The sequence below is a fragment of the Oncorhynchus mykiss genome, chromosome 3, assembly GCF_013265735.2.
Source record: "Oncorhynchus mykiss isolate Arlee chromosome 3, USDA_OmykA_1.1, whole genome shotgun sequence".
Classification (NCBI taxonomy): Eukaryota; Metazoa; Chordata; class Actinopteri; order Salmoniformes; family Salmonidae; genus Oncorhynchus; species Oncorhynchus mykiss.
The window spans coordinates 38,048,814-38,074,105 of record NC_048567.1 but is presented as its reverse complement, the minus strand read 5'-3'; the positions used below and the strand labels follow the sequence as shown (position 1 = coordinate 38,074,105).

Genomic DNA, 25,292 nt, shown 5'->3' with positions numbered 1-25,292 from the left:
ACCATTAGTAACACACTGCGCCGCCATGGATTAAAATCCTGCAGCGCACGCAAGGTCCCCCTGCTCAAGCCAGCACATGTCCAGGCCCGTCTGAAGTTTGCCAATGACCATCTGGATGATCCAGAGGAGGAATGGTCATGTGGTCTGATGAGACACAAATAGAGCCTTTTGGTGTAAACTCCACTTGCTGTGTTTGGAGGAAGAAGAAGGATGAGTACAACCCCAAGAACACCATCCCAACCATGAAACATGGAGGTGGAAACATCATTCTTTAGGGATGCTTTTCTGCAAAGGGGACAGGACGACTGCACCGTATTGAGGGGAGGATGGATGGGGCCATGTATCGCGAGATCTCGGCCAACAACCTCCTTCCCTCAGTAAGAGCAATGAAGATGGGTCGTGGCTGGGTCTTCCAGCATGACAACGACCCGAAACACACAGCCAGGGCAACTAAGGAGTGGATCCCCAAGAAGCATCTCAAGGTCCTGGAGTGGCCTAGCCAGTCTCCAGACCTGAACCCAATAGAACATCTTTGGAGGGAGCTGAAAGTCCGTATTGCCCAGCGACAGCCCCAAAACCTGAAGGATCTGGAGAAGGTCTGTATGGAGGAGTGGGCCAAAATCCCTGCTGCAGTGTGTGTAAACCTGGTAAAGAACTATAGGAAACGTATGATCTCTGTAATTGCAAACAAACGTTTCTGTACCAAATATTAAGTTCTGCTTTTCTGATGTATCAATGTATGTCATGCAATAAAATGCAAATTAATTACTTAAAAAATCAAACAATGTGATTTTCTGGATTTTTGTTTTAGATTCCGTCTCTCATATTTGAAGTGTACCTATGATACAAATTTACAGACCTCTACATGCTTTGTAAGTAGGAAAACCTGCAAAATTGTCAGTGTATCAAATACATATGCTCCCCACTGTATATCTTGAATAACGTTCCAACCGGAGAATTAGAATGACTTCAGATGACCGGTGGAACGCAGGTCCTTCCCCTGTGAACGCACATAGTGAAAGCATGGTCAACTCGTGGCAGTGGAGACTATTTCCTGTCTCATTTGACCCCCCTTCACATTAGTCATCAGACAAAGTTCTATTGACTGTTGCCATCTAGTGGAAGGCGTAGGAAGTGAAAACCCATCCACATCTCGCTGTAATTTCAATGAGAACTTGGTTGAAAATCTGCCACCCCCAGAAAAAATACAAACAGGAAGTGGAATTTCTCCGTTTTTGCCTGCAATATGAGTTCTGTTATACTCACAGACATAATTCAAACAGTTTTAGAAACTTCAGAGTGTTTTCTATCCATTTATATTATATTATATTAGCATATATTAGCAACTGAGACTGAGGAGCTGGCCGTTTACAAATGGCACCTTTTCATCCAAGTTACTCAATACTACCCCTGCAGCCATAAAAAGTTAAACACACAATTAAAGATACACTTCTCCTTAATGCAACCGCTGTGTCAGATTTTAAAAAGGCTTTACGGCGAAAGCACACCTTGCGATTATGTTTGGTCATCGCCAAGTCACAGAAAAACATACAGCCATTTTCCAACCGAGGAGAGGTGTCACAAAACTAATAGCGTTATAAATATTCACTTACCTTCGACGATTTCATCGGAATGCACTCCCAGGAATCCCAGTTCCATAATAAATGTTTGTTTTGTTCAATAAAGTCCATAATTTATGTCCAAATACCTCCTTTTTGTTTGCACGTTTAGCCCAGTAATCCAAATGCTCAATCCGCGATCACTTAGTTCAGACAGAAAGTCAAAAAAGTTATATTACAGTTTGTAGAAACATGTCAAACGATGTATAGAATCAATCTTTAGGATATTTTATCATAAATCTTCAATAATGTTTCAACTGGACAATTCCTTTGTCTTTAGAAATGAAAAGGAACGCAGCTAACTCTCACGGCCGCTCGCCTGACTTAGCTCATGGCATTCTCCCAGACCCCTGACTCAAACAGCTATTAATCTCTTTCGGAACGGGAGCAGTATTGAGTAGCTTGGATGAATAAGGTGCCCAGAGTAAACTGCCTGCTACTCAGGCCCAAAAGCTAGAATATGCATATTATTATTATGCCTATTATTGGATAGAAAACACTCTGAAGTTTCTAAAACTGTTTGACTGATGTCTTTGCGTATAACAGAACTCATATGGCAGGCAAAAACCTGAGAAAAAAATCCAACCAGGAATTGGGAAATCTGAGGTTTGTACTTTTTCAAGTCATTGCCTATCCAATATACAGTGTCTATGGGGTCATATTGCACTTCCTAAGGCTTCCACTAGATGTCAACAGTCTTTAGAACCTTGTTTCAGGCTTCTACTGTGAAGGGGGAGCTATTAACTGTGCTCTTGACCTCACTCACTGTTTGCCAACCAGGAAATGGCCAGATTACCCTCTTCATCAATGAGGAATAAAATATAATAATTTACATTTATTTTTATCTACTTTAGCGTTTTACTTGTTTAACTTGATCACATTGTAGTTGTACTTCCTGATAGTTACATACAAGAACATAAAGAGTTATGTAGGCTACTGGACAGTGCACAACAACAGGTTTTGTGCACACAACTCTAATAGGCTGCATGTTTCTCTTTCCAGGTGATCAACGTGGATTTGAAACAAGTCATCAACATGAGGGAATTTTGTATTTCTTTCATCCAACTAAATCCAATGAAATGGTGAAATGTTTAGTTTTTTTCACGTTAAATTCATGTTAGTTTAAATACAATTTTAATCACAACTAGACAAACTGTGCCAAGTGGGTATGGCCAAATGCTCAAGACGTTTGATGCAAACTAGTACCTGTTAAACGTTGGTTATTTCATTCATTTAATTTGTTTTATTCGATTACAGTACACCTACGGTATGTTGTGATTATGTCTGAACAATCCTGTAACAGCTGTTTGAAGAAGTGGACCAAAGCGCAGCGTGGTAAGTGTTCATGATTTAATAATAGAACTGAACAACAAAGAGAACAAACAAAACCGAAACAGTCCTGTCTGGTGCAGACACAAAAACAGAAAACAACTACCCACACCACACAGGTGGGAAAAGGCTACCTAAGTATGGTTCTCAATCAGAGACAACAATAGACAGCTGCTTCTGATTGAGAACCACACCCGGCCAAACACACAGAAATAGAAAACATAGATCCCACAACATAGAATAACCACCCCAACTCACGCCCTGACCAAACCAAAATAGAGACATAAAAGAATCTCTAAGGTCAGTGCGTGACAAATACATTTTGTTTTTTTATCAATGATTGCAAAATATGTCTTCAATGATCATATAATACCTTTGAATTTTTTTATGAATAGTGCAAGTGTATTGCCTAATGTGAAAAAAGTGTATTGTACTGTAATTTTCAGTGCCATATCATATTTCATTCAAAGGGCAATTTTGAAACATGTACAGTGGGGCAAAAAAGTATTTAGTCAGCCACCAATTGTGCAAGTTCTCCCACTTAAAAAGATGAGAGAGGCCTTTAATTTTCATCATAAGTACACTTCAAATATGACAGACAAAATGAGAAAAAAAAATCCAGAAAATCACATTGTAGGATTTTTTATGAATTTATTTGCAAATTATGGTGGAAAATAATATTTTTTTGCCCCACTGTATCTTCAATGTTTTGCTATTGTATTAACTGGTTGTTAAAACAACTAAATTAAGAAGAAATAGAATGTGTTTTGGTGATTTAAATTAATGTTCTCATAGTATTTCACATGAATAACCTTTTACTGCAGTGGGCTAAATCATGGTCACAGAGTATTTATTATTATTTATCTACTTTGTCTACTTTGAGAAAAAAGTATGAACCTCACACATGGTTATGGGCTTAAAAAAAAGAAGACACATGTACCATGTCAGATATAGAGTTGAAATGTTTTGCATTTTGTATTTGCATCCCAATAGTACACTTTATATGCATTACAGAAGACTGAAATATAACAAAACAGTAAGACATTGAAACAGAGGCTCGAGCCATTATGACTCGTCTAATTGTAGGTCTTTTCTTTTCTTAATCTGTGGGGTCGACTTCTCTGAAAATTAAACGAGTTCTCTCTTGGCTAGTTCTATTCTCTTTTGAGGAGTGATATGACCAGAGGGGTGGTGCTTTTGTGTGCGTGTGCGTGTGTGTGTGTGTGCGCGCGCATTTGCATGTGTGTGTAGGAGCATTCTGCTGGCTAAACTCAAAAGGCTGTATGGATGTAGATTTGTAGTTGTGTTTAAGAGGTATGTTTACAATCTTTCACAAACTCACTCTCTCTGTTTTTCATTATGCACAACCACCACCTCTCCTGTAATTTGATATTTTGAATGCAATTGATTGTATGGTGTCATGGATGATGATGATGAATGTGATGAGAGGGATAGGCATTAACACTCCTCTTGCTGCAGGTGAGCAATGACACCACAGGAGCAGATGGACTTCCCACAATTCTGTATTAGAGGCATCCGCTTCCCTGAAGGCTCCCAGGTCTTTACCTATTATTTTCAATGGTCTCCCTTATCTCCTTTCCTTTTGCACTGCTCATCAGTGTGGACTATATGGAGAAGGTATTGCAAAAACTGTCACTTGAACTGAGACACAGTGAAGCCAAAGATATTGCAGAGAAATTTTGAAACAAGGCTGAACTCGTTAGCATACTAATAAGCACCTGTGCATGTACATAGGACTTCCCTCCCCTTCATACAACGTGATAGCTGTGTGACAACAAATGCTGGCGAGATCAGCCTTGTGCTTCATACTCTCTTTGTTTGTGTCAGAAGTTGCACCGCTTCGTGTGGTAATGCCGTATCATTGAATCTACCTTTATCTTCAAGTGCTACCTGCTGGAAATCTATCACAAAACTTTATCGTAGCAAATCTGTTGAATACGAAGAAGAAAAAGTAAGGGAAAAAAGCCACTGAAACCCAACCCCAGGCATTGGCAAGTTCCTCTTTTCACTCTGACATCTTTCTTTCTTTTGGCTCAACTGGCATGATTGCATTGGATGGTGGTGGTGGCATAGCAGGAAAGATAGGGTCAAGCCAGCGTAACCTTGGAGAAACAAATAATAAAGATCCTTCTTCCTCATTAGCCTTGTGTAGAAGAGTGGTTGGGTGATTAATGAATGTTGGGTGAAGGGACATTTTAAAAGACTACACAAGGTGTCTGTCTCAAATGGCACCCTATTCTCTATATAGTGCACTAGTTTTGACCAGGGTCTATAGGACTCTGGTGAAAAATAGTGCACTATATATGGAATAGGGTGCCATTTGGGATGTATGTAGCCCATCACTGCTGCTTTCAAGTGTCATGTCATCATAGGGGAAAGTGGTTGACCACCAAGTGCTAAGTGATGTTGCGGATAATAAATTGCGGCTGAAATGTAATATATGGTGGGCATGATTCTTTGTTCGGCGCAGCGTACACCAACTCAGCACAATTAAACTTATTCATCTCCCTGGTGTTTTTAGTTCATCAATTATATTGTGATACACTTAATGTCCATAAGGGGATGATATATGATTGGTCTAATTATTTCTTATTCACCATGCTTTCTAAAGCATATCAATTTTGTTAATACAATGTAATTAAAACACGTCAGAGCACTACAAGTTGCTGGCTATATTAATGACTATGAAAATTATTTTAATTAAATAGCCAATTATAGAAAAATCCTAACCATGAGAATTGACATTTAAATTAATTTAATTGAAATTGCTTTTCAACATTGTTTTATCAAAGCTTTATGGGGTGAATACATTACTACATCAAACATTATATGGTGTCATTGATCATGCAGAAGTCTTTTGAGGTGATTACAGTTGGACAGTACTCATTTGTTTGCAACACTAATTTTCTTGGCAAGACTGGCAACCAAGTACATGCCATGACGGTTGTCAGGGTTGATCATTGCAACACTGTTCTACCTGCTAGTTGTAAGTAGGGAGAAATGACAACATTAACACATGTTTTCCACAGTCAGTTACTGTAATTCTACTTTAATTCTAACAAAAAAAACGTATCAATCTTCATTGGTTGACTTGACAAGACGAACTAGCAACAGAAACAGGGAACATCAGAGTAAATACCAGGGACTAATGGGGAAAACAGGTGACACCTGGAGGTGGGTGGAGACAATCACAAAGACAGGTGAAATAGATCGTGGCGTGACACGTGCACTGATACATTTCAAGCTCTTGTACTACTTTTCAAGGCTTGACATAAAGAAAATATACAGAGAAACCATGTTGTCTACAATTGGTAAAATCTCATGTGAAGGCTCATGAGGTATGATAGAGCTACAGGCACTAACACCACAGTACATACTGGACAGCTGCATTGGATTGAGAATAACAGTGGGTATCACACAAAACATGGTGTTTTTCTTCTTCTTCTAAGGGCTCTGTGTTTTGATAAAGGGTCTGATTTATAAGGAAATGCCCATGCAGCTTGCCAAGGCAGTTACATAATTTCTTCATCTCCACCCCCCTCCTCTTTTATTCTCCTATTCAAGAAAGCTAATTAGAGTGATATTTTAAAAAGATATTACAAACGCAATGATTTGCAGTTAACCCATGCACAAAAATGTAATAGTGGGCATACGCCCGAGTGGCGCAGCGGTCCAAGGCACTGCATCTCAGTGCTAGAGGCGCCACTACAGACACTCTGGTTTGAATCCAGGCTGTTTCACAACCGGCTGTGATTGGGAGTCCCATAGGGCGGTACACAATTGGCCCAGCATTGTCCGGGTTTGGCCGGTGTAGGCCATCATTGTAAATAAGAATTTGTTCTTAACTGACTTGCCTAGTTAAATAGGTTAAATTTAACATCAACAAGAGCAACAAAAAACAGTATTGTGACATTTATTGTATATAATGAAATCTTAATATGGTGCATATTTAAGCAAAAGGTTAGTGACATGAAGGGCAAATAGGTTGCCTGGCTATGAATTTTAAGCAGCTATTGATTTTACACTACAAGCCCCCTCTTTCCCTAAATTATAATTTTTAAAAGGCACACTGCTTATCTTAAAGCTGATCTGACACACAACTAGAATGCATTTGGTGTTAACCAAAGAGTATGTTCTGCCCCTTCCTAGGCCATCATTGTAAATAAGAATTTGTTCTTAACTGACTTGCCTAGTTAAATAAAGGTTAAATAAATAAAACATTTAATAAACCATTTACACATGCACAATACATTTTAACGGTCTACTAATGGGTTATAAATGAGTTATTCAAGTTATTCAATTTTACCGTAATGTGTTACTTATTGACGATTGTGCATTGCATGTATAGATGACAATCAATGCAGTTTGCTTATGAACTTATTTTATTGTTACAAAATGTAATTACATCAAAACAAATACAAATACAGTACAAGAATGGTTTTTGGTTTCCTGTTGGTGGGATACATTCATTAGACAATATGTTGCTTGGCTATTTTGTAAAGTAATGGAAAGAAAGCTTGGAAATCATGTTGGCTGTACATTAATACCAACATACTTCTGATGATTGAATTATAAATACATAGTGTGTGTAAATAATTAACACTAGAGATGTGTTATTGTCTATATTGTCTAACTTTTAAAGATACAGCTCTGCATCTCCATCCTACAGTTAAGTGTGTCACACAACTTTTATCTTAGTCTTATCCCATTATCCCAATAGACTTATGTTGACATATGTGACACCTGATTCCCATCATGCATTACTAACTTCCAAAAGCTCCTTTTTAAGAGGTGTTAAGTTTAGGGAAGTGAATGTATGGGAAGTAATCATTTTTATCAGTCGATTTCACACTTCACCTCCCACAGAGTACTCATTTATGACAACCGTCTTCAGATCCAATAAGTACCTACCCAGTACACAAACAATGTCCTCCTGCTTGCTATTTTCCACTTTCCCTACACCCAAAGCTATAAATTCCTACCACCAGCAGGTGAAAAGACTTTGCCATTCAAGACATGATCTCTGCCGAGTAGCCCCCACTCATAGGACCGCTATACGCCCTTGTCAGGCTGCTTTTGCATCTCTGGCATTTAGCCTCCAATCAGAAAACACCTACAAGCCCAAGGAAAGCCATGAGTTAATATTAATTATACGGCGGGTGGGTCTAATCCTGAATGCTGATTGGTTAAAACCACATTCCAGCCGGTGTCTATTCTACAAGTTACCATCAGCTAAATCTATGACATTAAAATGCCTATTTATTCACTTCCATCTGACTGCGCAATCCACTTTCTCATCAACATAGCCCGGCACTTTATATACTTGATCTCCACTATAAAAAGCATCTAGACATTATCCCACATTTCTTTTAGACTAACATTTAGCTGAGATTTGTATAAACCTTGCTGCCTGTCTCTCCGACATTTGCAACATTGTTTCAATATTCAAATTCGATCTCCTGCCGTCCCATAGTAATGAACGTGTCGGGAGTCTGACAGACAGGCAGGGAGCGTTTCTCAGGCAGTCTAAATCATGAATCAGCTGGCATCATTTTTATGTATATATACAAAGAAATGTGAATTGAAAAAAGGTCAAAGAAAACTAAGTCTTTCCAGCTTCCGTTTGAAAAGATTATGTTAGACGTGTGGTTAGCTAGCTCCTCTGAACAACTGCCCTGACGAGAGAGCACATGTTCTATACCAGGCGAAATCTCGCCTCATTAGCTCATTGTTATGGATGCATCCAAATAAATGTCACTAGAAAACAGCTTAAACAAATGCAAATGCTGCTATTGTTGTTATTCTGGCTGCTCTGTTTGACGTGACTGTAAGTTAGCCGTAGTTGGCTAGCTACCAAGCAAGGGTAGCCAGTATGGCAATGGAACATTTAGAATGAATGACTGGGTCGCTCGCGTCCATGGATACAGAACAATAAGACTGAATGACTGGGTCGCGTCCATGGATACAGAACAATAAGACTGAATGACTTGGTCACGTCCATGGATACAGAACAATAAGACTGAATAACTGGGTCGCGTCCATGGATACAGAACAATAAGACTGAATGACTGGATCGCATCTCTGGCAACCAAACCGATAGAACGAAGGACCAGCCGGCTTGGGTAGCAACCCTAGATTTGTGTTGGGACTATATCTTGTGGAAGGATGAAATAGTATGAATAAATTCAACAAAATAACATTTTTTATGAAAATATGTCAATCATTATTTGAATATGTTGGCAACCCACTATATAAAAGTGATAATACCAGAGAAGCCGGTGTTTGGAGGATATATTGGCACAGTTTGTCAACACCCGTGCCAATATATCCTCCAAACACCGGCTTCTCTGGCATTATCACTTAAAGACAATAGCAAGGAATTTGTCTAATTTTAAATTTGGGGACTGCAAGCTTTTTTTTGTTGTTTCTATAAATACCTTACATTTGTTGTGATTTTGTCATGTTTAAATGTGGGATATTCTTTTGGTGCTGAAATCCGCCCACACTAGTTGCCTCTCAACTCCATCGTAAATCGTGGAGGCAATGGCTAGCCCAGGCATTGTATTAACCACTCCATGTGGATGTGATAGTCATAGAGGTATGTAACGTCACATTCACTTAGACCAGATGAGACTTTGCCTATCTGTTCTTTCTTGCACAGTATTTACTTCATTTCAATGTAATATTATTGTTTCAAACAGGGCCAGAAGTGAGACACTACAACAGTGCCAAGTTTGGGCCACATTCAATGACAGAACACTGTATATAAAATAATGGGTGCCAAGACCTGAGTTCGACAGTGGGGCGATTGCTACCTTCCATTCCGTCGAGACGTTTTTACATCGCCACAACCTGCACTGGGGCAGGGAATAAGGGCTGTTTCAGGGACTTATTTCTGAAGACCATTCGTCACAGTAAGTTTTGATATTATTAAATGAGTTACACTTGTTTTCTCTACTTTTGAGTAGATTCAAATGTAACTCAATGCTCTTTATTTGTGTATAGTAGCCATTCAGAAGAACCCTGCAACCTGAGATGCCACAGATGAGGGGGTCCAGATTCATGTCACCCGTTACTCGAAAGGGACCTCCGATTGTGAAGGCGGGAGGCGACGGCGCACAAGGAAGAGGGATCTGATGCAGTGAGGGTCAACTTCAAGTCTCGGACCGCCTGTCTCAAAGCCACCCCCTTCTTATGTCACCTCACTGCACTACTAATGTATATATTTTCATATAACTATGCTGTATGGTGTGTACCTTATTCCACTCACAATGTACATGGGCAAACAATGTCCATACTATTATTCCGAAAGTTTTTATTTGTATTTTTTATCTGCATGCCTCATACTTGATTTAGTCGTTTTCTTAGTGTTATGTAAATGCAATGTCAGTTATTTGACTGCTTTTCTACGCTACTTATTTGATTTACTATGTCACTTTTGTCACCATAGCACTGTGTGAGAAGCCTGCAAATACATGACAATAAAATTCGATTTGACTGGATTTGGATTGGTCATCACCAGTGGATCCAGGTGACCAGGACTGGCCCTCATTATCTGATATATACTGCACACACATAATCATTTACAGTACTTTTCCACAAACCTTTTTCAAATGGCATCCAATGTATCTTAAATAATACAAATCTATAAATAAATAAAAAATAAGGGAGTAGGCATGCCCTGGCTTGATAGTGAAAAAAAATCGTATTTCTTCTGACTGGCAGCTGTAGTGTCACTGGTCGGGAGAGGGCGGGTGGGCTTTGTTAGGAAATCCACACATGAACCGTAGAAGCACGGCTGATGCTTGACAAAGCCGCCTATCGCGGGCGCCGGGTGAATGAGGACGATGGGCAAAAAAGCTGTTGCATGGCGCTTGACCATTCTGAAGGGATGCCGGTCTCCCAGATGCTCATAGCTGATGCAGAATTTAATTGACATAATTGCACTGAACTGTGATTTGTAAATATAAACCAATCTAAAAAGGTATATGTTTGATTGATTTCAGTTTTCAAAAGTGCATTTAAAGAAGACAAGCGATAATTGCGTGAAAGTAGGGCTACTTTTATCAGTTAATATGTTTACTTAACAGTCACTTAAAAAGTGTTACAATCATTCCCGGTCTCCCTTCCTTCACTGTATTTGCATTCAACGTCCCTTGACGCATGCGATTACGTATGAGATGCAACATCTCAAAAACATATTTTAGATTAAAGAAAGCCATATAAAATAATGACGTGTTATATAATATGATACAATGACTTGTAATAATTTCCTAACTAAATAAAGGTTCAATAAAATGATAATCATATTTAAATTCTGTCTGTCTTTTCTTCAAGGGTTTCCACTGTCCCCTAGCTCCTCCCTCTCTGTACCTTGTGACAAGCACAACTCATCAACAGAGCATATGCGGAGCCGCACTTATCTGCTCATTCTCCTCCTGTCATTCCGCCTTCTATCTTTGATCATTGTCCCACCGCGCTCAGCCCAAACCCTCACTCACCACCTATTTTCAGCATCTCTTTCTACTCCCCAACTCATCAGAGGAGCTAAACTCCCGTGGAATCTTTCATTTGGAGTTCCTCGACTGCCGCACTTTTTTCCGCAGGAGTGGTTTTTATACTTTGAACTTACTCTTCTTCCCCTAGGTGACCATGGCCGTACCGGCTGCTTTGATCCAGCCAATCCCTCTGGTCCAGACGCCTTCGATCGCCACTCCTTCCGCGACCACGTCCCCGCCGTCAACAACTTCTTCCCCGTCGCCCTCCGTGGGCCCATCCGGCCAGAACCTGTTCCGCTCGGAGCTCCTCGCCAACAGTAGCCCCGGCATCTCGACCCCGACCGGGACTCTGCCCAGCAAGCCAGTCTACTCGACCCCGTCGCCTGTTGAAAACACCCCGCAGAACAACGAGTGTAAAATGGTAGAACTGCGGGGGGCGAAGGTGGCGTCATTCACCGTGGACGGCTGCGAACTCATCTGCCTGCCCCAGGCGTTCGATCTGTTTCTGAAGCACCTGGTCGGAGGACTGCACACCGTGTACACCAAGCTGAAGAGACTGGAGATCACACCGGTGGTGTGCAATGTGGAGCAGGTCCGCATCCTGCGAGGTCTAGGGGCCATCCAGCCAGGAGTCAATCGCTGCAAACTCATCTCCAGAAAAGACTTCGAGACTTTGTACAATGACTGCACCAATGCCAGGTGAGTGGAGACATGAGAGATGCTAATTTGATGTATAGGTTTTACGTAAGCAGAAGCTTAGGCGTCAAGGTAGAAAAGCTAGAAAGGGGGAGACATTTTCCATTTTGTGGAAGTCATATGTTTCAGATGTCATTTAGCTGTAATGACTGAACTTTAGGTCATTTTTGTAATACTCTATTGTGCCAAATCCGACTATAGGCATATGCTGTTATGGAGTTTTTAGTAGGCTAAACAGGGAAACACAGATGGACATGGAGAGGGCGCACCGCTCGAAAAAGTTGTGGCAGGTTGATGGCAATTGAATTTATTCTTATTGCAAAGAGTTGTGTCAGTGACTTGCTCAACCCAAACGAATGTTAAAACGCAACAGTCACATTTTAGTCATTTGAAAGTGTTACTAAATTAGGCTACTTGAGGACTTTTTCATGGCCTGAAATTAAAGTGTCCAAAACCCACAGCAAGTTTAAAACCATTGCCTGGAGGGAAAGCTCACACATGAAAAAATACGAGTTTACTATAGAATACTACATTATAAACTGGGTGGTTCCAGCCCTGAATGCTGATTGGCTGACATACGTCATGGTATATCAGACTGTATACCACGGGTGTGACAAATGTATTTTTACTGCTCTAATTACGTTGGTAACCAGTTTCTAATAGCAATAAGGCACCTCTGGGGTTTGTGGTATATTGCCAATATACCAGGGCTAAGGGCTGTGTCCAGGCACTTCCCGTTGCCTCGTGCTAATGAACAGTCCTTAGCCATTGTATATTTGCCATATACCACACCCACCTTGAGCCTTATTGCTCAAGTATACAACAGACTGCAAAAATACTACAGTCAATACTACAGTAATGTCTTCAAAAACACTACAGTCAATACTACAGTAATGACTTCAAAAACACTACAGTAATTACATAGTATACTACAATATTTTAATTTGCATAGACCCTGCCCATTACCCTCCCCGTATCCAAATTTGTGCCACCCATAACTGAGACTCCTACATGCCAAGTATAGACTATATTATGTTCCCTACAGGTTATAGAAAAGAGCAGATGGTCTGAAGTATCTGTTAAGACCTCAACCCTACTTATCTACATGACCTACAGGTTATGGAAAATTTGCTCTTTGAGTATTTTGTCCAGTAGTTTTCTTTTTAAGGACAAAGCCCCCATTGTTTTGTAAAATATAACAAATCCAAAACACTACATTACTACAGTAATGTCTTGAAAAACAGTATATTAAATACTACAGTCTGCAAAAATACTACAGTAAATACTACAGTATACTACAGTCCACAAAAACAGTAATTACTATAGTATATAGTCAAGTCCGCAACTGTGTGTGAGCATTACCACATTTCCACTCTAAATTAAGCTCACCATTAACCCTACTTTATTTTTAAATGACATTGAAATAAAAGTAGGTTATCCTATATCAGCTGTCCTAGCCATAGGGGCAATCATTTAAAATTCTTTGAACTTTAAATTAAGTAAACAACATTTTAAAACATTAGACCATAGAGAATTCAAATAATTTGATTTAAATTGATTAATATACTGTTCATCTTCAGATTAATAAATACTTTTCATAGGATCATTACAAAATACACTTTCTTTTGCCAGCCTTGCCAATGTGTTGGAGGATTTTATGGGCGACAGATTTAGGTAGAGATCCACTTTTGATTTAAAGCCATTTTTAGTGTACTGTTGCTCATATGCTGTGATGTATTGCTCAATCTAATAGGATGGGTTGAATCAGGCCAAATATGCCATCTAATCTGTTGATTGATTTAATATTGATCTGCCATTGCGAAATGAGCTGGAAATGCAAATATGATGGAAAGTCTAACATGAGCAGAGATACATATTTTATGGCGGTTAACATGCGCTAAGCTGTAGGTCACTCTGGATAAGAGCATCTGCTAGATGACTAAAATGTAAAATATAAATGTAAAATGTAAAAACAACACTATCTGGGCGCAATGTTACGTTAGGCGCCATTGTTAGGCTCAATGTTACTGGTGTATTTGAGGATGATGTTGAGTGTGTAAGATAATTATTTTATTATTGCTGTAAGACACACTTGCTTGCATAAACACAAATATGCGGATGGACTCACACACATTTTATTGTCACAAACAAATAGGAATTTATGGGTGGGTTCACATAAGGTTACATTTCTGAATTTAAATATTCAGTTATTTGCAGTATAATCAAGAAAAAGTATTTTGTTGTTTGCTGCTACTGAATCAATATTCTGAAAATAATGCATTGAAGGGTTATTTACTTTTTGAAAGTACATATGAATTTGCTCACAATTAATTCTGAGGAAGACACATCAATGTTTGCAATGTATATAGCAGAATATGCAAACATAGCATTTTGACATTTGACCATGTGTATGGGCCCTGTATACTGAAGATCATTAGGTATTTATTAGGATTGAAAATGCATTGCTTTTATCAAATGATGCTATCAGCTTTCATCAGTGTTTTGAACTTCTTTTCAATGCTCTATTTGGATATGCTGTGTCTACATGTTGATACCAATGGATTCATAAACTACTGTATTTCCACATTTATCTCTACATCTGGCCTTAACACTAGTTTTATCCTACACCCTATTCACATTCACACACAATCAATTAACCTTACCCTTTCTTATCATGCAGCATTTACACAAACCTAACAGAAACTGTGACTTCCCCTTCAGATAGCGTTCTGGAGCAGTTCTAGACCACTTTGGTTCCTATCCCCAATGAGAGTTTCACCTCTCCGCCCTCTATTCTCTGAGTGTGTGGTTGAACTCATTGGGTTGTTAATGGGGAGGTGGGGAACGGAAGGACGGATGGCCAGACGCGCACACACACACACACACACACACACACGCACACACACACACACACACACACACACACACACCCTGTCCCATTTGGAGAATTACATCATAGGTTTGAAACAGAGGCATCTGCCCACTGGATATAGGCCTAGTCAGGTGCTAACTTCTAAAGAAGAAGAGTAACTTGTATTAACAACTTGGTTGACCTATTTCTGTTGTTTGGAGCTCTGTCAGGGTTGTAATTTAGAGCAATGTTGTCTATTGTAGCTTTTTAGTCCACCAAAAAAGTAGGCCCATGTAGGACAATGATACAGTTTATTCAACATTAGTGCAGTGGCCTGACGTAGTTTTGTTTTTTATCCAAAGTCCTTTTCACAATGTCGTTATACTCTTTCATACAGTGGTAATTTTCGGTGACAATGGTGTTCAAAATAGTCCTTTACCAGTGGTGGTCTGTGACGTTTAAGATGAGGGAGGATGATTCTTTTTTTATGAGCATGGCCTTATATTTATTACAGCATATTGGATGACTGTCATTCATATTCCATTTACCCAGCTCAATGTAACATCAATAGGTTTAGGCTACTACATGATACTGTAATTTTCCCTGTACTGATCATGAAGTTGATACAACCTAGCCTATGAATGAAAGTTTACAATGTAGGTGCACAGGTCGAGAGAATTTTGAGTAATCACGGTGACAGACATTGACACATTTAATATCTCCTTGCACACTCTTGCCTGCATTTAGCTGGTCTAGGTTGTAATCATTAGTCCAACAGTTGCAAATGTTTATCCCTGTTCCGTTCCGTTTGCTTCTGTTTAAGAAACATTTTTCAACAGAATCAGCAGAAGGAATACACACCTGATCACGAGCAAACACAGTTCACTTTCATACCAGATACATATAAACAGCTTGTTGTATTTATAATTCCTTCTCGCAACTATCTACGCGCTCTCCTCCTCTCACCTTATCCCTTTGCTTGTGGACTTTAGTGCATAACACATCAGCTGTCAGTCACCAGGCGAAAAAACCTTTCCAAGCCAAACCTTCATATCATGACTGCTAACCTCTACACACATTCTACAACGTTGTCACGTCATAGTCAGCATAGTTACTAGAACTAACGCGTTAGTAAACCCGCTACAATCATGCCGTACAGTGTAGTCAGTAGCAATCAGTTTATTAGTTACACTGGCAGGCCCCGGTGGCAATAAAATAACAAAACCAAAAGATTACCTTGACTTGGAAGAGTTCAAGTGTTGGATAGCCATAGCCAGCTAGCTAATATAGCATCTCTCTATGTTTGAGCTGGGTGTTTGAGTAGGCTAGACGAGCTATTTGCATTTGACACTAGCTAAGGAAGTGATAGTGAAAAATTATATACTGCGAAATATATTGTAGCTACCTCTCTCTCTCTCTTTTGCCTCTCCTTATTTTGGAAGAGATTCATTTGTTCAGAATTGTTCAACTATTGTCTTTCTTTCTCCGTGTCAACTACTCACCACATTTGATGCAGTGCTAGCTAGCTATAGCTTATGGGTGTGGCAGGTAGCCTAGTGGTTAGAGTGTTGGGACAGTCACCAAAAGGTTGCCAGATCGAATCCCCGAGCTGACAAGGTAAAAATCTGTTGTTCAAGGGCAATTAACCCACTGTTCCTAAGCCATCGTTGTAAATAAGAATTTGTTCTTAACTGACTTGCCTAGTTAAATAAATGTAGAATAAAAAAGTATGCTTTCAGTACTATATTCATTCTCTGATCCTTTGATTGGGTTCACAACATGTCAGACTGCTGCTGAGGCTACTGTAGACCTTCATTGCAAAGGTTGTAAATACCGCAAACCACACATGTCCAAATGTGCACTTCCCATTACCATATATTAAAACTTATGCCATTAACGGTATCAACATTTCTGTTTGATCCACAGTTACAAGGATGCGTTATACCCTGGGTTGTCCTGAACACAATGAAGCTATGTTTGTAATATTATGAAGAAAATTAGCTGCGGAACATGCATTTGAATTCACTCATGACTATATTCTATGTGTCCCAAAATGACAATCTGTTTGTCTGAAGTGCCCTTTGAAAGCCAAACACTGTTAAATCATATTTTATAGCTCATGTTGGCAATAGAGTACATTTTCAAATGATGCCCACCTGACCCAGATTGTGATTTATAATGGAACGTTTTTGGATTGTGTAAACAACAACCGGAATCATGTGGGCACGCAGGGCTGTGTTCAAAACAAAAAAAACTACAAGTGTGCTTGCCTCAGTTCCTTAATGGCAAAGCTAGGAGAGCAAATTACTTAGGAACTGTGCGCAGTTTGGAGAGGTGTGTGGCCACTCGGCGATAAGTTCGACCTCTCACTCACTGTAATCATTGTTTTTTCTTATCTTGCACCTACACCTATTTATTATGTTACTGAATGTATCTAGAATATTTTCAGATTTAGTTATTGACAAATGCTGTGAAAAGTACATCAAATGTAAAATGCACATAAAATCAACAGCGTAATGTTTGGATTCAGTCGCATTAGGGGAACTGTTGTGTCCTCATTTTTAGTCTGATAATTTCCCCATAATCTACAAAGTGTTCTCTTTCAGTTACAACCATTGTCATGCATATGCTTTTTATAGTTCTTCCGTTAGAATCATTTACATTTGTCCCTATCCCATATAATCCAATTTCCACAAGTGTTAAGGGGTTAAAACAACAGACTCAATTCAGCCACTGTGTAAATAGCGACACGGCACGTCTGATGTCTGACCAAGATGTGGCCTTGGGTGTAAATGTTGCCACTATATGTATTATGCTCACTTTAGATTACAACTTTTTGAGTACGTTAGAATATGTTTTGGGTATGTAACTTGGTGTGTTGTTGGTGGCACTTTATTTGACAGTTCACTTTTTCTATGTTTACTCAAGTAATATGGTCATGTTGATACATTATTGGTGTGCTTGCTTTCATTGCTGTGTGATATCCTATAGGTCGGATGCCTTCCGTCCCCAATGCCAACGTCTCGACGAGCTGCATATAGGCTACTGTATCTATTTCTGTGCAGAGTGCAATGATTTATTTGCCTATCCTTCATGTACTTTCAAGGGACTCTTGCCAGATTCAAATCCTGAGTCAGTTCTATCCCTACTCTCACCCCAGATTACCATTGTCCCTTCTCTTTCACAGATCCTGGATCAGTAATGATACGTTCCTATTGTCACCCCTGTTCCTTCACACATAAACAAATCCTAGGTCAGTTATACTCTTACTGTCATCCCAGATTACCACTGCCCCTCATTCCCCTTCACACAGACACAGATCCTAGGTCAGTAGTAATATCCCTTCTCTCACCCCTGTCCAGCACTACCACTCCTGATCACAGACACAGATTCAGTTGTAATATCCCCACCATCACCCCAGGTTACCACGGCACCTTTTTCTCCTTCACACAGACACAGATCATAGGTCAATTATAATATTCTCACTCAGTGTTTTCCATAAGCGCCAGCCATCGGCTAAATAGCCGATAACAGACTCATTTTCACACTTCATTAATTAACTAAGCTAATTTTAATCTGTTGTCTGTCCCGCCTCTCGGTACCTGTGTTATTTTTGTGCGCTCCGGTTGGCAACAGTCAAAAAAAAATCCCGGTGGAGGGAGAAAATATGTGCATCCTTAAATCCATTTTCCATTCAATTCTGTATTGTTTCTAAACAGTTTCTAAACACTTGATAGAACACAAACTTTTTTTCTTAGGTTTTTGCCACAATAATCTAAATTGAAAGACTAGATTTTGTTTTTGCCACGATAAATTATATAGACTAGTTTTTCAACTAGATTACTAATCTACCGCCTTCCCTCAAAGTCCCACCCACAGTGATTGATTGACAGGTCTGAAACCCTACCAGCTCTGTGACAACAATCCCACTCAAAGTCCAAACTGTTAAAGGGTAGTTCACCCAAATTACAAAATGACACATTGTTTTCCTTTAAGTGTCCACAGCAGCAGAGCCAATAAAATACATTATTTGAAGAACAAAATCATTGTGGCAATTCATATATTGCAGTAAAACTGTAAATATGACTAATCTCAAGCGAAGACCGGTTTAATGTTAAAAAAGGTAATCTTACTTAGAAAATAGTCCTGATAATATAGGCCTAGGCCTAGACAATATCCAAAACGACTAACAACGTAATGAATTCATGCATTTCATACATTCATACAAATTACGTTCAGTAATTTTTTATTGTAATGTCTTTCTACTCGATACCACTACTAATTTTTATCAATCTGGAAAAAAAGTCATTAAAGTATTCAATTATTTAATGGTGTATTCTGGATGGAGTCAAGGCATTGGAATGTATCTGAGGCCTCTAAAATAGAGCTGATTTTTTTCAGGTGGCATGGACCAGCCCAGAACTGGCTACTTTTACTATTTAGCTGGCTACTCCATATTTTTACGGAAACCACTGCCCACTGTGACCCCAGATTACCACTGCTCCTTCCCCTCATTCACACAGACACACATCCTAGGTCAGTAGTAATATGCCTTCTATCACCCCCATCTAACACTACCACTCCAATCCTTCACACAGACACAGATCCTAGATCAGTTATAATATCCCCACCATGACCCCAGATTACCACTGCCCCTTTTGCTCCTCCTTCACACAGACACAGATCCTAGGTCAGCTAATATTCCAGATCTCCTTCCCCTTACTGTACAGTATTAAGACACCAGGCCCACGAGAAAAGGCTTTTTTTTTAAAGTCAAATGTTTCCTGTTCTGTTATGTCTGTGATGTTAGATGAATGGTGGTGAGGTTAAGGTTCAATGATAGTGTGGTATTGACAGGATAGTGTATTTTATTTTCTCCCCAGATGTCACCTCTCTCTCTCTATTTCTTGCTATTACTCGCACCCTCTTATTTTGGCGTGTTTACACCTAAACAAACATATTTGCAAATTAATGTAATTGTTTTGTTTAGTGCTCAGTATGAGCTTGGCACTAAGGGTGTCAGCTTGTCTAATGCCTCTAACCTCTTCCTTCGCTCGCTCGCTCTCTCTCGCTCTCTCTCTCACTCACTCACTCATTCTCCTTTCTCCCTCTCTTGGCTGAGCTTTCTCTTATAATATATTTGTTTTCGACGAGGCACAGTTGTGTTTACAGGTACTCAGTGGAGATTTCTGGATCCGATTAAAATCACTCCCCAGTCTGAGTGGGTGCTAAGAAACCCGTCACCCCGGCAACCACATCCACGAGGGAGTCGAGGCGATAATAACTTTCAAAATAGCAGAGTGACAGATGCCTGACTAGAGAAAGAGGAAGAGAGAGATAGAGATTGAAAGATGTTAAAAGGTTTGTTAAGAACACAAATTCACTCAAGCACTTTCTTGAAAGTGAAAGTCCCATTGAAATCCCACTCTCGCACTGTGTTGTTCTTAAGGATAGAAAATAAATAGTTATAATTCCCTTTTCTATGTATTGTCAGCACTGTTGATTTAATTAGCTGCATGCTCAAATCAACGGCTCATCTGGCAGATGGCGGCTTGGTGTTTTTTTTCATGCAAACAAATTGGAGTCTGCTTCAAAACCACAGTTGTTTTACGAACTTGTCTTTCATAAGTGTAAATATCGAGCACTGATATTTATATCCTTAGTGATATTTAAATAATTATCCTGATCAATTGTTCACAAATACAGAAAAGTTATATCCGTTTGCTCTTCATCTCTTAAAAAATACAAATTCGTATGTGAACATTTGGAATGCTTATTCATACAAATTTGACATTCTACCTTTTTAAAGGGAATGTTTTGTTTGTTTGATATTTGGCTAATATTATTGCTGGATTTAGGCTTATTTTCATGGCAAAGAGGCTTGCATTGTTCATTTTCCTGTTGGATGAAGAAGCTGTCCAGACTCTCAGCCTATTTGCATGCTTTCACTGGATAGTAGCACAAGTACCGTTGTGTCCAGGATGCCAGATCCTTTTAACAAATTATTAAGTACTACAAATCAAATCAAATCAAATAAAATAAAATACAATTTTATTTGTCACATACACATGGTTAGCAGATGTTAATGCGAGTGTAGCGAAATGCTTGTGCTTCTAGTTCCGACAATGCAGTAATAACCAACAAGTAATCTAACTAACAATTCCAAAACTACTGTCTTGTACACAGTGTAAAGGGGATAAAGAATATGTACATAAGGATATATGAATGAGTGATGGTACAGAGCAGCATAGGCAAGATACAGTAGATGGTATCGAGTACAGTATATACATATGAGATGAGTATTTAAACAAAGTGGCATAGTTAAAGTGGCTAGTGATACATGTATTACATAAGGATACAGTCGATGGTATAGAGTACAGTATATACGTATGCATATGAGATGAATAATGTAGGGTAAGTAACATTATATAAGGTAGCATTGTTTAAAGTGGCTAGTGATATATTTACATCATTTCCCATCAATTCCCATTATTAAAGTGGCTGGAGTTGAGTCAGTGTCAGTGTGTTGGCAGCAGCCACTCAATGTTAGTGGTGGCTGTTTAACAGTCTGATGGCCTTGAGATAGAAGCTGTTTTTCAGTCTCTCGGTCCCAGCTTTGATGCACCTGTACTGACCTCGCCTTCTGGATGATAGAAGTCCACAATCATCTCCTTAGTTTTGTTGACGTTGAGTGTGAGGTTATTTTCCTGACACCACACTCGAGGGCCCTCACCTCCTCCCTGTAGGCCGTCTTGTCGTTGTTGGTAATCAAGCCTACCACTGTTGTGTCGTCCGCAAACTTGATGATTGAGTTGGAGGCGTGCGTGGCCACGCAGTCGTGGGTGAACAGGGAGTACAGGAGAGGGCTCAGAACGCACCCTTGTGGGGCCCCAGTGTTGAGGATCAGTGGGGAGGAGATGTTGTTGCCTACCCTCACCACCTGGGGGCGGCCCGTCAGGAAGTCCAGTACCCAGTTGCACAGGGCGGGGTCGAGACCCAGGGTCTCGAGCTTGATGACGAGCTTGGAGGGTACTATGGTGTTGAATGCCGAGCTGTAGTCAATGAACAGCATTCTCACATAGGTATTCTTCTTGTCCAGATGGGTTAGGGCAGTGTGCAGTGTGGTTGAGATTGCATCGTCTGTGGACCTATTTGGGCGGTAAGCAAATTGGAGTGGGTCTAGGGTGTCAGGTAGGGTGGAGGTGATATGGTCCTTGACTAGTCTCTCAAAGCACTTCATGATGACGGAAGTGAGTGCTACGGGGCGGTAGTCGTTTAGCTCAGTTACTTTAGCTTTCTTGGGAACAGGAACAATGGTGGCCCTCTTGAAGCATGTGGGAACAGCAGACTGGTATAGGGATTGATTGAATATGTCCGTAAACACACTGGCCAGCTGGTCTGTGCATGCTCTGAGGGCGCGGCTGGGGATGCCGTCTGGGCCTGCAGCCTTGCGAGGGTTAACACGTATAAATGTCTTACTCACCTCGGCTGCAGTGAAGGAGAGACCGCATGTTTCCGTTGCAGGCCGTGTCAGTGGCACTGTATTGTCCTCAAAGCGGGCAAAAAAGTTATTTAGTCTGCCTGGGAGCAGGACATCCTGGTCCGTGACTGGGCTGTATTTCTTCCTGTAGTCCGTGATTGACTGTAGACCCTGCCACATGCCTCTTGTGTCTGAGCCGTTGAATTGAGATTATACTTTGTCTCTGTACTGACGCTTAGCTTGTTTGATAGCCTTGCGGAGGGAATAGCTGCACTGTTTGTATTCGGTCATGTTACCAGACACCTTGCCCTGATTAAAAGCAGTGGTTTGCACTTTCAGTTTCACGCGAATGCTGCCATCAATCCACGGTTTCTGGTTAGGGAATGTTTTAATCATTGCTATGGGAACGACATCTTCAATGCACGTTCTAATGAACTCGCACACCGAATCAGCGTATTCGTCAATGTTGTTGTCTGACGCAATACGAAACATGTCCCAGTCCACGTGATGGAAGCAGTCTTGGAGTGTGGAGTCAGCTTGGTCGGACCAGCGTTGGACAGACCTCAGCGTGGGAGCCTCTTGTTTTAGTTTCTGTCTGTAGGCAGGGATAAACAAAATGGAGTCGTGGTCAGCTTTTCCGAAAGGGGGGCGGGGCAGGGCCTTATATGCGTCGCGGAAGTTAGAGCAACAATGATCCAAGGTCTTTCCACCCCTGGTTGTGCAATCGATATGCTGATACAATTTAGGGAGTCTTGTTTTCAGATTAGCCTTGTTAAAATCCCCAGCTACAATGAATGCAGCCTCCGGATAAATGGTTTCCAGTTTGCAAAGAGTCAAATAAAGTTAATTCAGAGCCATCGATGTCTCTGCTTGGGGGGGGATATATACGGCTGTGATTATAATCGAAGAGAATTCTCTTGGTAGATAATGCGGTCTACATTTGATTGTGAGGAATTCTAAATCAGGTGAACAGAAGGATTTGAGTTCCTGTATGTTTCTTTCATCACACCATGTCACGTTAGCCATAAGGCATACACCCCCGCCCCTCTTCTTACCAGAAAGATGTTTGTTTCTGTCTGCGCGATGCGTGGAGAAACCCGTTGGCTGCACCGCCTCGGATAGCGTCTCTCCAGTGAGCCACGTTTCCGTGAAGCAAAGAACGTTACAGTCTCTGATGTCCCTCTGGAATGCTACCCTTGCTCGGATTTCATCAACCTTGTTGTCAAGAGACTGGACATTGGCAAGAAGAATGCTAGGGAGTGGTGCACGGTGTGCCCGTCTCCGGATTCTGACCAAAAGACCGCCTCGTTTCCCTCTTTTTCGGAGTCGTTTTTTTGGGTCGCTGCATGGGATCCGCTCCGTTGTCCTGTTTGTAAGGCAGAACACAGGATCCGCGTCACGAAAAACATATTCTTGGTCGTACTGATGGTGAGTTGACGCTGATCTTATATTCAGTAGTTCTTCTCGACTGTATGTAATGAAACCTAAGATGACCTGGGGTACTAATGTAAGAAATAACACGTAAAAAAACAAAAAACTGCATAGTTTCCTAGGAACGCGAAGCGAGGCGGCCATCTCTGTCGGCGCCGGAAGTATTATACAACATACTGCAACATACCTGTTTTAATATAAGGTTTTTCCATTGTGAATTTTCCTTAAATACTTTGAAGTAATGTAAGTTTTTCTATTTTAAGTTGAAATCACTTGAAATATATTTTTATTAATTCCATCCATCAAATATAATTATCAAACTGGATTTAACTAGTTTCATTAACAGTGATATTGCCCTGTCTGATCCACACCTGTCCGACACATTTTGGCTCAACTCTTTTTTTCTCAAGCTCAGTTATCTCTGGCTTGTCTTTAGTCACCAGTCTCCATCACGTTACTGGTACATTTAGGGAACCATGGCAGAAGTCACTGGCGATTGTTACAGATGCTAAACGCTAGTGACAGAAGTTAGAGGAGAGCAGATGAGATTTCCTGATTGGAGAACGAATGCCGGGGACCTAACCCGTGCTCCGTCTAATATGGTCATGTAGAGAAATTGATATTCCTGCTAAATTAATTAATTTTTCATATAGCCCAAAGCTGGGGAGTTTAAAAAGAGTGCACACTTGCTGGTTTTCCCCTATTTCCTCCCTCTTAAAAAAAAAAATGTATTGCCTAATCATATTAATACTTTTGCCCCAAGGATGAAAAGATAATTTTACAAATGCATTTGGAACTAGGTATCACTGAGTATTTATGATTAAATTATGCAAATAAGTCCAGATTGTCTAATTAGGATTGATTTGAGCAATAGATGTAGTGGAATCTGAATACAAGCATGTCCAAAGAGCAGAAAATGGAAAATGACAAGGCTGGAATCCTTAAAAAGTGTGTGTCGTTGGTTGTCTTTATTTTTTTTCTTCCCCTCCCTCCAACTCTCTCTCTCTCCAATTCAATTCACCCTCTCTCGCGCTGTCTAATTCGCCATGGCCGTATCAGGAGTTAATTTTCTCTGGCTTAATTTCTCGTCTGACTTGACAGGAAGAGGAAGCCATCAGGGATGGAATCTCAGATGGGATTCCTGCAAATTTCCTCTTGTTTTTTATTTATCTTCCCCTCTCTTCTCCTCCCACTCTTCTTTTCATTTTCGAGGAGGGGCTATCAGGGATGAATCTTCTTCTGAATAAACACTCCAATGTTATTCCTGCAGTATCGATGTTTCTCTTTTAGCCCAGCGCTGGATAGTAAGGATGCATCCCAAAGGGCACCCTATTCCCTATACTCTGTACTACTTTTGACCAGAGCCC

At 40.3% G+C, this 25,292-nt stretch overlaps 1 protein-coding gene across 4 annotated transcripts in view; it reads left to right on the top strand.

Moving 5' to 3' along the window:
• Window positions 1–11,349: 11,349 nt before the first annotated feature.
• LOC110519943 (dachshund homolog 1) overlaps window positions 11,350–25,292 on the top strand; it is a 248,048-nt gene continuing 234,105 nt past the window's right edge. For all 4 annotated transcript variants that reach the window (XM_036974003.1, XM_036974002.1, XM_036974001.1 and 1 more), the window contains exon 1: window positions 11,350–12,166. In XM_036974003.1, the coding sequence (XP_036829898.1) occupies window positions 11,622–12,166 (545 nt within the window). In that variant the 5' untranslated portion in view covers window positions 11,350–11,621. The remainder of the gene's footprint in view (window positions 12,167–25,292) is intronic.